At 48.7% G+C, this 16,144-nt stretch overlaps 2 protein-coding genes across 2 annotated transcripts; both read right to left on the reverse strand.

Moving 5' to 3' along the window:
* Window positions 1-9,676: 9,676 nt before the first annotated feature.
* LOC126524004 (uncharacterized) lies at window positions 9,677-12,881 on the reverse strand. Its single transcript, XM_050172389.3, has one exon. The coding sequence runs from the start codon at window positions 12,862-12,864 to the stop codon at window positions 9,775-9,777; it is 3,090 nt and encodes a 1,029-aa protein (XP_050028346.1). The 5' UTR covers window positions 12,865-12,881; the 3' UTR covers window positions 9,677-9,774.
* A 440-nt stretch (window positions 12,882-13,321) lies between these two features.
* On the reverse strand, window positions 13,322-15,412 carry LOC126524018 (uncharacterized). Its single transcript, XM_050172398.3, has one exon. The coding sequence runs from the start codon at window positions 15,143-15,145 to the stop codon at window positions 13,322-13,324; it is 1,824 nt and encodes a 607-aa protein (XP_050028355.1). The 5' UTR covers window positions 15,146-15,412.
* Between the last annotated feature and the right edge of the window lie 732 nt (window positions 15,413-16,144).

The raw sequence follows: 16,144 nt of genomic DNA on the forward strand, positions 1-16,144 counted from the left end.
CAGAAGTTGAGCAGCATGGTGCCGTGAGGTTTTTGACAGCTGAAGGTGTTTTTCAAAAAGAAATTAGTCGCCGTATGGCTGCCGTGTACATGGAACATTGCATTTCATTGGCCACTGTGAAGCGTTGGAACAAACGGTTCAAAAAAGGACCTGAAAGTTGCAAAGACGATCCCAGACCGGGCCAAAGACATCGTGCAATCACCCCTAACAAAATTGCAAAGGTTGATGAGCTGATGAGACAAGAACGGAGGATAAGCATCGATGAACTGGCTAAGGTGTGAATATCAGTCCCGGTTTGGTTCACGCCATAATTCATGAACATCTCGGTTATCGGCTCTTGTGCGCGCAGTGGATGTGCAAGATTTTGAACTACCGCCAGAATACGGCGAAGATCGGCGTTGCCTTTACTCATCTGATCCGCTATCACAATAAGGGTGACGATTTCTTGTCTACAATGGTGATCGGAGACGAAGCATCATGCCACTACTAAGAGTCTGAAATACGACGGCAAAGCTTACAATGGAAACATTCGAACTCACCACCCCCAAAGAAAGCAAAGGCCGTCATTTCTGTCAGAAAGGTGTTGTTGACTTTTATTTTTCGATCGTCAGGGGCCATTACTCATAGAATTTGCTAAATCTTGAGGGACTATCAATTGTTTCCGATATTGTGAAACGCGGGATCGGCTGTGTGCCCCAATCAAGAACAAGCTACGTGGAAAATTGACGAATGAGGTCATCTTGTTCCATGACAATGCCCGTCCCCACGTCGCTGATGGGGTTAATACAAAACTGGCAAAGTTTAAGCGGGAAACGCTGCAACATCTGCCACACAGCTAAGACCTGTTGCCTTGCAACTTCCACATTTTGGGGCAAACGAAAAAACAGCTCAAGGGAACCAGATTCGTCTCGGACGATGAAGTGAAAGTCAGTTGCAGAGGTTCTGAAGGAGCAACCCAAGGAGCTTTATGAGACGGGAATTGCGCGACTCGTTAGTCAATGGGACAAATGTCTAAATGCTCATGGGGGCTACTTTTAATTATAGTACCCCGTTTGTCATATATTCGCATTGGCTCACTTTCATTTGACTCGCCCTCGTATATTCTGCAGAACTCCTGCTTTCTATACGTGCTCTGTTGCGACTATAATTTCGGTGCAATTACGATACACGTCCGGTGACAGCTGCTGCTGCGTAATACGCTGGAACAAATGACAGCGTCATTGAGATTTTTCACTGGCTGTTGCATATGTACAAGAATGTAAACACGGATCTTGAATGACAAAGTGTCATTAATATATTTGTTCACAACTTGTTCATTTCATGGCCTTTAAATTTTTCATATCAGCGGAATGCACTGCTTTGCTGGCCTCGAATTGATGTAGTTCTAAAGTTCGTGTGTTATTTTCTTTCCTTATTAAATAGACAAAACACATGAAAGCATTGACATCAGTTATGTGGGGCACAATTTTTGGCACATACGAATATATTCTTTTATGAAAAAAATACATATTTTACTTGTATTGACCGTGCTTAGCGTTCAAGAATTCGTTTGCAGCATCTTTGGCAATGACAATGCAATTATTATTCATGTATTTGATCCTTAGGCAAATTGTTTGAGAGGAAGCTTTAGCTCGGGCCCTACTCCGACGCGGCCTATTCAGATACATGTAAAACGCAGAAACGCTTTTCTTTGATAACTCCTGAATCGCTTTTAACGAAATTTGTTGCATCTGAGAGAGTAAGTTAAATTCCAGTGTCTGTTGGAAGCGGAATTTCAATTTAGGGCCTGAACTTTGTTTAAAATATTTTGAAAAATTTTAAGTTCGAAAGAAATAGAAGCACGAAGTTTACAAATTAATAGCGCTGCATCAAGAACAGATATCGCGGTTCTGTAAACGGCATCCATTACACCATTCAAAGCGGACAAATTCGATATGTCAATTTGTATCTTAGGTGGATTAGTAATGTTATGTACAAGGGTTCTGCAAAAGCCGTATTTCTATAATACTTAATTTATTGAGACTCATGTGTAACATATCAATATTGTCCGCTGTAGATGTACTATTATGTGCGATTCACAGAATTGTGATATCAATTTTCATTGCTGATTTACAGAGTTCTAAACTTAATTGTCTCGTTTCCTGAAAATTTTCGATTTTTGCCACTTTCAATACAATATTGACGACCTAAATCGAAAATTCGAAACAAACGTTCACTAGAATTTAAGTTTTTCTTTTAAATCCAACCAACCTCGTCAAATTTGGTGCAGTGGTTGCCGAGAAAAACGAATTATCCTTCTACGTGTATTTACACAGGAGCATCTGACCTAATGTTTCCTCTTAAGTAGGAGGCCAAGCTGCAACGTGAGCTCCCCCCGAACAAAATTTCTGGCTACGCCACTGATGCACCATTACGGGTCGGTACGCTCAATGTACGAGGTCTAGGGGCTAGTCACAAGCAATATCAGGTCAAACGCATAACGCAAGAAAGAGACCTAGATTTGCTTGCGGTCCAGCTAGGAGACTAAGGTTAGCAGAGAGGAAGCGACCGAAGGCTTGGTAGCAAAAGTTTCTTTAAGGTACAATGTATGCGTGAGCCATGCGGTGGGAACATCAGCCGGGTGTGTATTGTTTGTTAAAAATTCAATTGGCATTGTCGTTGAAACGGTTACAAGTTGCTTGCAAGGACGCTTCGTTTTGTGCGATCTTTCTTACGGGGAAGTGAAATTTAGATTTATTTGTGTCTATGCACCTACAAAGCCCCATGAAAGATGTCTGTTCTTTCGCGAATTGAGTATGTATTTTGATTGTGAGAGGTGCTTGATTGTGTTGGGTGACTACAATTGTGTCCTTAATCAGGAAGACCGTTCAACCACTGCTAGTGTAAATGATGAAAGTGCTGTGTATCTTCAAGAATGCGTGAGCAAATTCTCTTTAAATGATGTGGCACAGTTTGCAAGAGGTGGAAGTCGCCAGCACTTCACACACTTTCAAGGCACCAGCCATGCACGACGAGATCGAGTGTATGTGTGTTCGGAGATTGCGCCTTTTTGTCATAACTACGATGTTGATGCCGTTTCTTTCAGTGATCATTGTTTAGTGACCTTCGAGATCGGCCAAAAGCAAAAAAGGAAACTTGAATGGGAAAGGTGGAAATTGAACGCCAAGGTTATCAAGGATGACGTGTTCATAGACAAAACAAAAAAAGAAATAGAGCAGTTTTTTAATGACACACTACGTAGTGCCGCAGAGAAATGGGAGTTATTTAAACAAAGGGTAAAATTGAACGCTATAGAAAGAGGTGGGCATATAAAATATCAAGCTCAAAAACATGAACAAGGTCTGCGGCAGGAGCTAGAGGACTTGATGCGAATCGAAACAGCTAATCCGGGTTTGGTGACGTAAGAACTGCAAGTCATTAAAGGAAAACTAGAAAGCTTAGAGGAGGATAAATACAGAAGTGCAATTATACGTGCACGTGCTGAAAAATATCTCGAGGGGGAAGTACCAACAAAGCGAGCTTTATCAGATGAAAAGGCGTACGCTTGAGGAAATGAAATATTGGAAATAGAATATAATGGTAAGATATCCAAAGAACAGAAAGTTATCATGACGGCATTTGAAAGTTACTATAGAGAATTGTTTGCTTGTCGTGATCCAAAGGTGCCGGGCTACGAGGATGACTTTTTGGCAGAAATGCCCAGGATAGGCAAAGAGGAAACGAATTTATTAGAAATGAATATTAGTATCGAAGAGATTGAGAGGGCTATTGAGGAACTAGGTTCGGGCAAATCTCCTTGTCCGGATGGGATTACAGCGACATTTTACAAGGCGTTCAAGACGGATATGGCAATAGCATTGCTTGAAGTATTTTCAGAGGCACTCGAGCGGGGGTCTTTACCTCCATCGTTCAATCGTGCGCACACAGTACTAATCCCAAAAGGCAAAGATAGAAGTACGTTACTTAAAGTAACAGGATACAGGCCAATCACGTTGACAAATGTAGACTACAAGGTTTTCATGAAAGTTCTTGCAGCAAGGCTGCAGGGAGTTATACGGAAGTTAGTTGGGCCGCATCAGACATGCGGCATCAGGGGTAGGAAAATATTTACAAATGTTCATACAGCTAGAAGCATTTTAGAATATTGCGATAGCGCTCTCCTCAAGGTAGCGATGCTGCAAATAGATCTAGCTAAGGCTTTTGACATGGTACCACATAGTGTTCTCTTTTTATTAATTAATTATGTAGGACTTGGTTCCATCATCTCTAAAGGCACCAAAATGGCATATCAAAGCTCAGGTACCAATTTAATTGTTAATGGTGAACTCTCACAACGCATACAAGTACTCTCTTCCGTTCGACAGGGTTGTCCGTTAAGTCATTTACTTTTTGCTTTCTTTTTGGAGCCGCTCTGTAGAAAAATAGTTAATAGTACAGAAATCAGTGGTTTTAAGATACAGTCCTGTCAAGTACGTGTTCTTGCTTATGCCGATGACGTTGCCCTATTTGCTGAAGATAGGGAGAGTGTTAGCGCACTATTAAGAATTACTGAAAGGTTTTGCGAGAAAAGCGGTAGTGAAATCAATAAGCAAAAGTGCATTGGTCTCTGGCATGGCCACTGGAGTGCCATGCCCGGTGTTTTTGAAAATATCCGGTGGCTCACGACACCTAGCACTTACCTGGGGCTGCCTTTGGATGGGTATCGTGAGAACGAGTCACTCTGGCTCGGAAAAACGGATGAAATGCGTGCGATGGCCGAAGCATGGGGTGGCCGCGAATTGTCGATTTTTGCACGTGCCACTATTTGTAACGTTCTTTTTCGCTGCGAAAATTATGTAACTTCTGCAGGCACTGTATTGTACATGTAAGCACATTCAAAAGTTTCACCGAATCTTTGCCACGTTTATCTGGTGTTCTACGTGGGAGCGAACATCAAGGACAAATTTGTTTCGTCGAGTAAAGAAAGGTGGTCTGTCGGTGTGCCACTTGTTTCTTCAGCAAGTTGTATCACGTTTCATATTGATAAGGGACGAAAGAGACCCGTTTTTGTGCAGTTTCTTTCAAACCATGTTAGCAGTTTCTATGCCTCATTTTTTCGTTTCTTCAGCCATTGGCCCTCATTACACAATTTCAAGGTTCTTGCATGAAGTTGTAACGTCCTATCGCTTCCTTAGGGCGCGATTCTCTCTTGAGTACCTCTCCAATGTAAAAAGAAAGCGTCTTATGAAGGATCTCATTGAAAGTGTGTTCCCTGTTCCATTGTATCGGTTAATGTTTCAAGAAGGGCCTGGGCAAGACGTACTAAAAAGGGTTAAAAATATGTGGATACGGGCAAACGTTAAAACATTAACGTTAAAACGGGAACCTTGCCTGTTAAAACGTGGTTGGAGGAAAGAGGAATTTATGTGACATGGGGAAGCAGATGCTTTCTGTGCAACAAAGCTGAAACGATCGAACATGTCTTCATTGATTGTAATAATGCCATATTCTTTTCGGATATATTACATCATCATCATCATCATCATCATCAGCCTAGTTACGCCCACTGCAGGGCAAAGGCCTCTCCCATACTTCTCCAACTACCCCGGTCATGTACTAATTGTGGCCATGTTGTCCCTGCAAATGTCTTAATGTCATCTGCCCACCTAACTTTCTGCCGCCCCCTGCTACGCTTCCCTTCCCTTGGAATCCAGTCCGTAGCTCTTAGTGACCATCGGTTATCTTCCCTCCTCATTACATGTCCGGCCCATGCCCATTTCTTTTTCTTGATTTCAACTAAGATGTCGTTTACCCGCGTTTGTTGCCTCACCCAATCTGCTCTTTTCTTATCCCTTAGCGTTACACCCATCATTCTTCTTTCCATAGCTCGTTGCGTCGTCCTCAATTTCAGCAGAACCATTTTCGTAAGCCTCCAGGTTTCTGCCCCATATGTGAGTACTGGTAACACACAGCTGTTGTACACTTTCCTTTTGAGGGATAGTGGCAACCTACTGTTCATGATTTGAGAATGCCTGCCAAACGCACCCCAACCCATTCTTATTCTTCTGGTTATTTCAGTCTCATGATCCGGATCCGTGGTCACTACCTGCCCTAAGTAGGTGTATTCCCTTACCACTTCCAGTGTTTCGCTACCTATCGTAAACTGCTGTTCTCTTCCGAGACTGTTAAACAGTACTTTAGTTTTCTGTAGATTAATTTTCAGACCCACCCTTCTGCTTTGCCTCTCCAGGTCAGTGAGCATGCATTGCAATTGGTCTCCTGAGTTACTAAGCAAGGCAATATCATCAGCGAATCGCAAGTTGCTAAGGTATTCTCCATCAACTTTTATCCCCAATTCTTCCCACTCCAGGCCTCTGAATACCTCCTGTAAACATGCTGTGAATAGCATTGGAGATATCGTATCTCCCTGTCTGACGCCTTTCTTTATAGGGATTTTGTTGCTTTCTTTGTGGAGGACTACGGTGGCTGTGGAGCCGCTATAGATATCTTCCAGTATTTTTACATATGGCTCATCTACACCCTGATTCCGTAATGCCTCCATGACTGCTGAGGTTTCGACTGAATCAAACGCTTTCTCGTAATCAATGAAAGCTATATATAAGGGTTGGTTATATTCTGCACATTTCTCTATCACTTGATTGATAGTGTGAATATGGTCTATTGTTGAGTAGCCTTTACGGAATCCTGCCTGGTCCTTTGGTTGACAGAAGTCTAAGGTGTTCCTGATTCTATTTGCGATTACCTTAGTAAATACTTTGTAGGCAACGGACAGTAAGCTGATCGGCCTATAATTTTTCAAGTCTTTGGCGTCCCCTTTCTTATGGATTAGGATTATGTTAGCGTTCTTCCAAGATTCCGGTACGCTCGAGGTTATGAGGCATTGCGTATACAGGGTGGCCAGTTTCTCTAGAACAATCTGACCACCATCCTTCAACAAATCTGCTGTTACCTGATCCTCCCCAGCTGCCTTCCCCCTTTTCATAGCTCCTAAGGCTTTCTTTACTTCTTCTGGCGTTACCTGTGGGATTTCTAATTCCTCTAGGCTATTCTCTCTTCCACTATCGTCGTGGGTGCCACTGGTACTGTATAAATCTCTATAGAACTCCTCAGCCACTTGAACTATCTCATCCATATTAGTAACGATATTGCCGGCTTTGTCTCTTAACGCACACATCTGATTCTTGCCTATTCCTAGTTTCTTCTTCACTGTTTTTAGGCTTCCTCCGTTCCTGAGAGCCTGTTCAATTCTATCCATATTATAGTTCCTGATGTCCGCTGTCTTACGCTTGTTGATTAACTTAGAAAGTTCTACCAGTTCTATTCTAGCTGTAGGATTAGAGGCTTTCATACGTTGGCGTTTCTTGATCAGATCTTTCGTCTCCTGCGATAGCTTACTGGTTTCCTGTCTAACGGCGTTACCACCGACTTCTATTGCGCACTCCTTAATGATGCCCATGAGGTTGTCGTTCATTGCTTCAACACTAAGGTCCTCTTCCTGAGTTAAAGCCGAATACCTGTTCTGTAGTTTGATCCGGAATTCCTCTAGTTTCCCTCTTACCGCTAACTCATTGATTGGCTTCTTGTGTACCAGTTTCTTTCGTTCCCTCCTCAAGTCTAGGCTAATTCGAGTTCTTACCATCCTGTGGTCACTGCAGCGTACCTTGCCGAGCACGTCTACATCTTGAATGATGCCAGGGTTCGCGCAGAGTATGAAGTCGATTTCATTTCTAGTCTCACCATTCGGGCTCCTCCACGTCCACTTTCGGCTAACCCGCTTGCGGAAAAAGGTATTCATTATCCGCATATTATTCTGTTCTGCAAACTCTACTAATAATTCTCCTCTGCTATTCCTAGAGCCTATGCCATATTCCCCCACTGACTTGTCTCCAGCCTGCTTCTTGCCTAACCTGGCATTGAAGTCGCCCATCAGTATAGTGTATTTTGTTTTGACTTTACTCATCGCCGATTCTGCGTCTTCATAAAAGCTTTCGACTTCCTGGTCATCATGACTAGATGTAGGAGCGTAGACCTGTACAACCTTCATTTTGTACCTCTTATTAAGTTTCACAACAAGACATGCCACCCTCTCGTTAATGCTATAGAATTCCTGTATGTTACCAGCTATTTCCTTATTAATCAGGAATCCGACTCCTAGTTCTCGTCTCTCCGCTAAGCCGCGGTAACACAGTACATGCCCGCTTTTTAGCACTGTATATGCTTCTTTTGTCCTCCTAACCTCACTGAGCCCTATTATATCCCATTTACTACCCTCTAATTCCTCCAATAACACTGCTAGACTCGCCTCACTAGATAGCGTTCTAACGTTAAACGTTGCCAGGTTCAGATTCCAATGGCGGCCTGTCCGGAGCCAGGTATTCTTAGCACCCTCTGCAGCGTCACAGATCTCACCGCCGCCGTGGTCAGTTGCTTCGCGGCTGCTGGGGACTGAGGGCCGGGGTTCGATTGTTGTATTCATATAGGAGGTTGTAGCCAAGTACTGCACCAGGGTGGCGAATCCTGCTCTGATGAGAGAGTGCGTTACCGGTTCTGGTCACCGGGATCAGGCCGCACTCCAGGCCTGTTTGTGCAATTTTCTCAACACACGGTTTTTTTTTTTATTTTCCGGTGGAGAATAGCGCGGCACCGGGATTTGAATCACGGTCCTCTTGCACTGGAGACGGATACTCTACCGTCCCCGTATATATTACAGAGAACGTTAAAGATAGACCTACCCCTCAATCCACATGGCATTCGTTTTTTACCACCTGAACACGATTTTGAACAGATGGATGTCATCTTTTTACTTGGAATGCACGCAGTCTGGCGTAGTCTGTTGGCATATAGACATTGTGATGTTAAAGGCCGCACTGTGTATGAATATTTTGTGGAAATGGTTGTGAAGGTACGTGACGTGTACAAGACGAAGGACTGTGATGAAGCTGTGGTGTCAATGCTTGACACTTTGACGCATATAAAACGAGTGTGATCTATGATCACAAACTCTTTTGAAGCTTGTAGCCAAGCTGGAAATAAAGAAAAAAAAGAACTCGTGGCTGAGTGGTAGCGTCTCCGTCTCACACTCCGAAGACCCTGGTTCGATTCCCACCAGCCCACCTTGCAATATATTTTTTTTATTTATGAAGTGCCTTCTGGGATTTATCACTCACAGCCAACACCGACGCCGACGACACCGGCTTTTCTGCGTCACGAGCTCCTTAACGCTGTCGCGTTAAAACTCGGAACGTAATGCATCGCGATGCGGCAAGCAATGGAGTCGTGCGGCGGCAGCCATACAGTTTCCTACAAAATTACTAGAGGGAACTCTGGCGCTGCAGTCTTTGTCCTACCATGGGAATGATGGGAAGTACATGGATTTGTCTGATCTTCGTGCTTGTGGATTCAGACGTTCTTGTGGCTTTGTATATTACGCTATATAAATATTATTGTCGTATATTTCGGCGCAATCTATATTCTTCGAAGTGCAAAAGACGCCGGGAACGCGTACAGTTTCTATTAATTGCAACGATTGAGCTTGTCCAGGTGGCCAAATCGAAACGCGCCAAGCGTCTCAAGGCACTGGCATGCCTGCGATAAATTCATAAGGGCGTTTCATTCGCTTGTCGATAGGTGCGTACGTGGCTTAATGGTTTCAATATCAGGCTTCTGTGCTAGAGTCTGACTGACTGAAAAACTTTATTGTTTGAAGTATTTACAGGGAGCGTGTGGAGCAGTCCTTAAGGGGCCGTTCCTTATACAGACTAGGTGGGCACCTCATTACAGGAACCCATTGGCTGTAGCCGCGGCTTGGGCACGGCCGACCAGGGCCTTCTGGCTCGCCAGGTCGGAGCAGCCGAGCAGGGCCGCCTCCCAGTCCTCCCGGGTAGGGTTGGGTATAGGGGGAAGGTGAGGGGTTGATTGGCATGCCCACACCATGTGGAAAATGTCCGAAGATTTTTCCTCACAGTGCGGGCACTTCCCTGAGCACGCAGGGTCGAAATGTTTTTGGATTGCCGGGCACAACAGTGTTTTAGTATAGAGGCGAAGGAGTAAACGCTCCTCCGCCTTCGTGAGGCCCTTACAGGGCTTAGGAAAGATTGCATGGCCGTATTGATAGTGTTGGTTGATTTCCTTGAAGGTAAATACCGGATTGGGGTCGGAGTCCGCAGCGACGGGAGGCGAAGGCGATGCCCGGAGAGTGAGCGCGCGGGCAGCGGCGTCGGCCGCCTCGTTGCCCTCGAGACCCTCGTGCGCGGGAGTCCATACTATCGTGCGGGGCGCGGGGACCCCGAGATAATTGCTGCCTTGAAGTAAGCGGTACGCCAAATAGGGAATAAAGCCCCTTTCAATGTTCCTGCAGGCCCCTCGTGAGTCGCTAATAATGACCCGCGAGTCCTGATCTGCGGCGGCGAGCGCGATGGCCACCTCTTCCGCATGTGTTATGTCTTGTGCTTTGAACGTAAGCCCGTTCACCGCGGTGTTTTGGTGGACGACTGCGGCCGTAAACCAACCCCCATGGTGTGGGCCGGAGGCGTCTACGTAGAATACTCCGTGCTTGTTCCCATAGTGACGTGCCAACGCTTCCGCGCGCGCGAGGCGCCGGCCACTATGGTCGTCTCGTGTCATGTTGGCCGGAAGAGGGCGCACGTGCAGGGCGTATCTCCAGATTTCCGGGATGCGCACGCGCTCTTCCGTCAGTGTTGGATGGTGGATGTGTAGTCGGGCAAGAAGGCGGCGACCCGACGACGTCTTTGAGAGTCTTGTGTAGTGGTTTGTCAAGTGTGCTTCTCGGAGTTCCGCGAAGGTGTTGACCATTCCCAGGCCAAGGAGGCGCTGGTTGGATGTGTTGATCGGGAGGTCGAGAGCACGCTTGTAAATTTTACGGAGAATCACCTCGAGGGCGTTCTCGTCAAACCTGCGAAGGTGGAGGTAAGGAGTCGAGTACAACACTCGACTGGTTACGAATGCATGCGCCAGCCGCAAAGCGTCTTTGCACCGTAACCCCCCGCGTTTATTGGAAACCCGGCGAACCATGCGGCCCACCTGGTCCCCCACCTTGCGCAGTTTGGCCAGTGTTGTGTCGACTCGGCGGTGTTTATGAATAAAGAGACCCAGTACTCTGATCTGATCGTATTCTGTGATGGGTCCATTTGGTAGGGACAGTTCGATTTTGGTAGTGCACTTCGGCGAGGGGCGAATGTGCACAAATTGCGATTTGGCCGGGGAGCATTGAAGGCCGCAGCGGCGGGCGTAGGCATCCACGATCTCCGCCGCTTGCTGCAGGTTGGCTTCAATGTCTCCTACCGATCCATGTTTAGCCCAGATGGTGATGTCGTCGGCATACAGCGCGTGCTGTATGCCTTCTACATTCTCCAGCTGAGCCGGGAGTTTCAGCATTGCCAAATTGAATAGTAGGGGTGAGAGGACCGCGCCCTGCGGGGTACCTCTGGTGCCTAATTGGTAGGGGCCGTGTTCTTCATCTTGTATACGGATGTACGATTGCCGGTCGGAGAGAAATTGTTTAACGTACTGAAACGTGTTGTGTCCACAGTTGGTTTGGGAGAGGTGTGTCAGAATTATGTCGTGTGTGACATTGTCGAAAGCCCCCTTCAAATCGAGGGCGAGTACTGCCTTGTCATTGAGGGGGTATTCGACGGGATTTAGAATTTCGCGGTCTAGTTGAAGCAGAACATCTTGCGCGGACCGGTGCGGGCGGAACCCGAACATGGTGTCTGCGAAAACGTTTTGGTTTTCCAGAAACTCGGACAGCCTATCTCGCACCATAGTCTCCATCAGCTTTCCCGCACAAGACGTGAGGGAGATTGGGCGGAGGTTGTCCGTGGTTATGGCTTTGCCGGCTTTCGGAATGAAAGTGACCAGGGCGGTCTTCCATTCGATTGGGAGGATTGCCTCACCGAGCCAGATTGAGTTTATGTATGCGAGGAGCGCCTCGTAGGCGGGGTCGGGAAGGTTGGCAAGTAGTTTCACTGTTATTTTGTCTCTTCCCGGCGCCGTTCCTCGCTTCATTTTAGTGAGCGCCGCCTTCAGGTCGTGGAGCTGGAACGGTTGGTCCAGCTCCGCGTTCTCGGAACCTGCATACGAGTACGCTGGCCCTCGGGGGTCCTGTTGTATACAAAGGTACTGATCGCGTAGTTTGCATGCTAATTTTGAGATGTCTCCGTCGAAGCTATGGATAGCCCGTTGGAGATGTTTTTGTGTCTCGGCTCTGGTTTGAGTCGGATCGATCAAGGCGCGAAAGAGACGCCAGGTGCTCCGGCTAGACATTTGTCTAGCGGCCGTGTTGCATCGGTCCACCCAATTCGAGTCGGCGAGCTGGGCCGCGTACTCTGCTGCTCGTTGGGTGAGCTCGGCGATGCGAATTTTGAGCCTCCGATTGTGTTTTTGGCGGCGCCACCTACGGACGAGGCTGTGCCGCGCCTCCCATAGGTGCAGGAGGTGGTTGTCGACCTCCGGCGTGGCCTCCGATAGTTGAACTTGTGTTTCCGCCGAACGAAGGTGTGCAACCAATTCTTGTGACCACGCGTGGTAACCTTGTTCGTGGATAGGGGCCGAATTAGTGTAGTTTTGCCGGAACTTGGTCCAGTCGGGTAGGCGGGCTTGGGCGTGGGATCTTGCCAATGGTTTGCTTCTGACGGTTGTGTTGAGTATGCAGTGGTCACTGCCGAGGGTTTCCTCGGTGTTGGCCCATTCTGCGTGTCTAATGTTTTTGGTGAAGGTAAGGTCCGGACACGTGTCCCGAGTCACGGAGTTACCCACCCGCGTTGGATGTGCAGGGTCGGTGTGAAGAGTCAGGCCCAGCGTGGACGCAAGTTCCGCTAGCTTGCGCCCGCGCTTTTCTTCACGCATGTACCCCCAGAGTGTGCTGTGAGCGTTGAAATCGCCCACGATCACTAGGGGGTCCCTGCCCGCAGCCTTCAGGGCGCGACTGAAGAGAGCTGCGAAAGTTACATTTTTGAGCTTGGGAGAACAATAGATGTTGAGTATATGTAATGGTGCGTTTTGTTTCTTAAGCGGAAGAAGGGTGACCATCACATAGGAATAATCAGTATTGAGTTCCAAATCAACCTGGTTGGCTGTATAATTTTTGTGCACGCAGATACAGGAAGAGGGGTCCTGCTGGAACGTGGTATAATTTGTAAGGGTGGCGCCGCTCCCTGGCTCCTGGAGGGCAACCACCGCGGGGAGTGAAGCGAATGTTGACAGGAAAAGCCGGAGGTCCGCCCGCTTGGCGCGGGAGCGGAATCCCCGGCAGTTCCATTGGGTAATTTGGATGGGGGTGGCCGAAATGGTACGGAGAGAACGCTTAATTTGAGGGCTGTCCGCCATGGTCATTGAAGGGAAAGACCGATTGCAGGGACGCTGCTCCGGAGCCAGCACTCGCGGGGAGGGGAGCATCCTCCAGTCCGGAGAGCGAGCAGCTGTCATTGTCTTCTACTTCAATTTCAATGGTGCGTCGCGACGTTTTCGGACAGCGGCCAGACACGTCTTTTATAAGACCGCCGGTTCGTCGGACGCCACGCGAGGATTGAGCGATGTGCTGTGCGACGATTGTCGGTATGCTTTCAGTTATTTTGGCGATGGCGGAGGTGATTGCCGCGGAAATTTGACTTTCTAGAGTGTTGAAACGCGCATCTATGCGGGCCTCTAGACGGGCCTCAAGTGCAGCTTCCACGCTCAGTGCTGCATTCGGTGCCGCGGGCTCACTCTCCATAGCCTCAGTTGCGGGGGTAGAGGGGGGAGTGGTAGGCTGTTTTGACTGCGATTCCAGGAGCGTAATTTTTTTGAGCAGCGTCTCAATTTGGCCCTCGAGAGCTGCAATCTTGGCTTGCTCGGCACTGCGTGCCGCAGGGGGGGAGGAGGTAGGGGAAGAGGAGGCAGCCCTGCCCGTACCGCTCACCTGCGTTCCGTGTTTCACGGCGTTGGCCCAGGCCCTGGCCTCGCCTCGTGGTGGCGACGTCGACAGTTTTCCAGTGTCGCCGTGTGGTGGCGGCTGCGTCGGCGGTCGCTTGCCGGCTCCTCCGGTAGAGCTTCTCGGTGCCGGCTTCTCGGTGTTGCTGTCGTCCCGGCTCGGTGACTCACCGGGGAGGCCAAGATGGCGGCTCTTGTTCTTGGCCGCCATTTTCCTCTTTGTCCCGCCCTTCGGGGCGGCCATCTTGTGTGTGCGGAATTTTGCCGCACACTCACGTGAGTTTGTGGCGTGTCCACCGCCACAAACAGAGCACCGTGGAACACACTCGTGAGGGGCCCGCACCCCCTCCACAAGCGGGGCTTGTTGCCCGCAGAGTCCGCACGTGTTCTGTTGCGTGTTGGGACAAGCATCCGCTCGGTGGCCGACAGCCCCACACAGGCCGCAGGCCGGGATTGTCCGGTAGTAGGTTTGCACTGGGATGAGCATGTTCTCATAGTGCACAAAACGCGGTTTCTCCCTCCCGGCGAAGGTTACCCGAGCTTTGTTAGAGGAGCCGAATTTCCTCACCTCGACAATGGTGCCTGCTCTCCATTGCACCTGCTCTCGAAGCGATTCAGTGGTGTCAGAGTTGCTGACGACGATGACGCCGTGGCAGATATCGCCTCCGTCTTGCCTAAGGTATCCGTGGAGCGGAATCGGCCCACGGTCGGTGTTGATTGAGAAGTCCCCGAGGAGCCGATCTGCCGCTGCCGGGTTCGGGGTGTGGATCAATATCAGGTTTTGTTCACGGGACGGCAGAACCGTAACAGACCTTGCCACCTCAGGCCCGAGGTAGGCCGTAATGGCGGCACCGTAGCGGTTCTCCGAAAAGGCTTGGTGCAGCGACACATGCTCGCGTGGCTTGAGCACGACCACGAAGTCATCAGGGCCCGGTTTTGGAAATGGCCGAGGCTTCCATTTGGTAAGGGTCTTGCGTTTGCTTCCCGCAGCGCGCGAAGCGGGAGGCTGCGTCTTGCCGGCCGGTGTGCCGGAGACTGGGGCGGCGATGGACGCCGCCGTCTTGGCTTGAACGAGCGAGCGACGCGCGACCGCTTCATTGAGAGATTGGTGCCGAAATGTCGGAATAGGAGCGGAGTTTTGATCTTCTGGTGTTGAAACCGTCGTCCAGGCCATGGCGTCGGGATCGTAACCCCTCAGGAATGACGTGGGAGCCGCCATTTTACCTCGGGAGGCCGGTTCCACGCCGCCGGGAGTCGGCGTCGCCGTATGGCCTAACGGCGTCGCCCACGTAGGCGGGTGTAATTCGGTCGTAAAATCTTCAAAAGTGGTCCCACCTGGTGAACATTAGTATCCACGTGGTCCAGACGGTTTGCTGCGTCGATTGACGTCGGTCTTGCTGGGGTGCAGAGGATTGAGCCGTGACTCCAGCCGAAAATCGACGGAGCCGACACACCACACGTCTTACGCCGTCGCGCGCTAGCAGCGTCTCTCCTGCTAGAGTCCCTGTGTTCGAATCCTGCCGTCGGGCAATTTTAATGATGTTTATTTAATTATTCATTCCGCAATATACTGTTGAAAATGACGAGTTAACAAAGTCACAATGCCGTTTGAAGCCAAAAGGACGAAGTTTAGGCAAGTCCATGTACTTCCCATAATTCCCATGCTGGGACAACCGCTCCCATTGCAGCTCCCGTAGACCCTAGCGCCAGAGTTCCCTCTAGTAATTCTTGTAGGAAACTCTATGGCGGCAGCTGCTCGAGCAGGCGCAGACGCTCGAGAGGCGGAGTCGTGGTCTGCGTCGTCTGCTTCGGCGGCGCGCGCTGGCCGCATTGTCGGGAAGCGTGCTACTGTCAGGGGCAGTGCACCGATTTCATCCGTACTGCGGGAACTGAGCTGATATTATTCACTAAACGTTGTGCGATGCCAATCTCTGAGCCTTCATTGGCGATAATGGAGTTCCACAAACTTCCTTTGACAGCATGCTTCGTTTATTATTTCGAAAGGCCGGGGTACTGAGCGTGTGCACGTATATTTCTTCACTGTGTGTGCTACCGTAATAAGCAGCGACAAGACGCACCAAGATGTGCGCGCAACGTGCTCAGTCATTATTTGACTCGAAAAGAAAACAAAGCACTCAACAATGATAACTATGGGGGTCGAACAAGATGAAACAAACGGATACGATTAAAAGAATGTTTTAGGTTAAGACAATGAGCT

The sequence above is a fragment of the Dermacentor andersoni genome, chromosome 6, assembly GCF_023375885.2.
Source record: "Dermacentor andersoni chromosome 6, qqDerAnde1_hic_scaffold, whole genome shotgun sequence".
Classification (NCBI taxonomy): Eukaryota; Metazoa; Arthropoda; class Arachnida; order Ixodida; family Ixodidae; genus Dermacentor; species Dermacentor andersoni.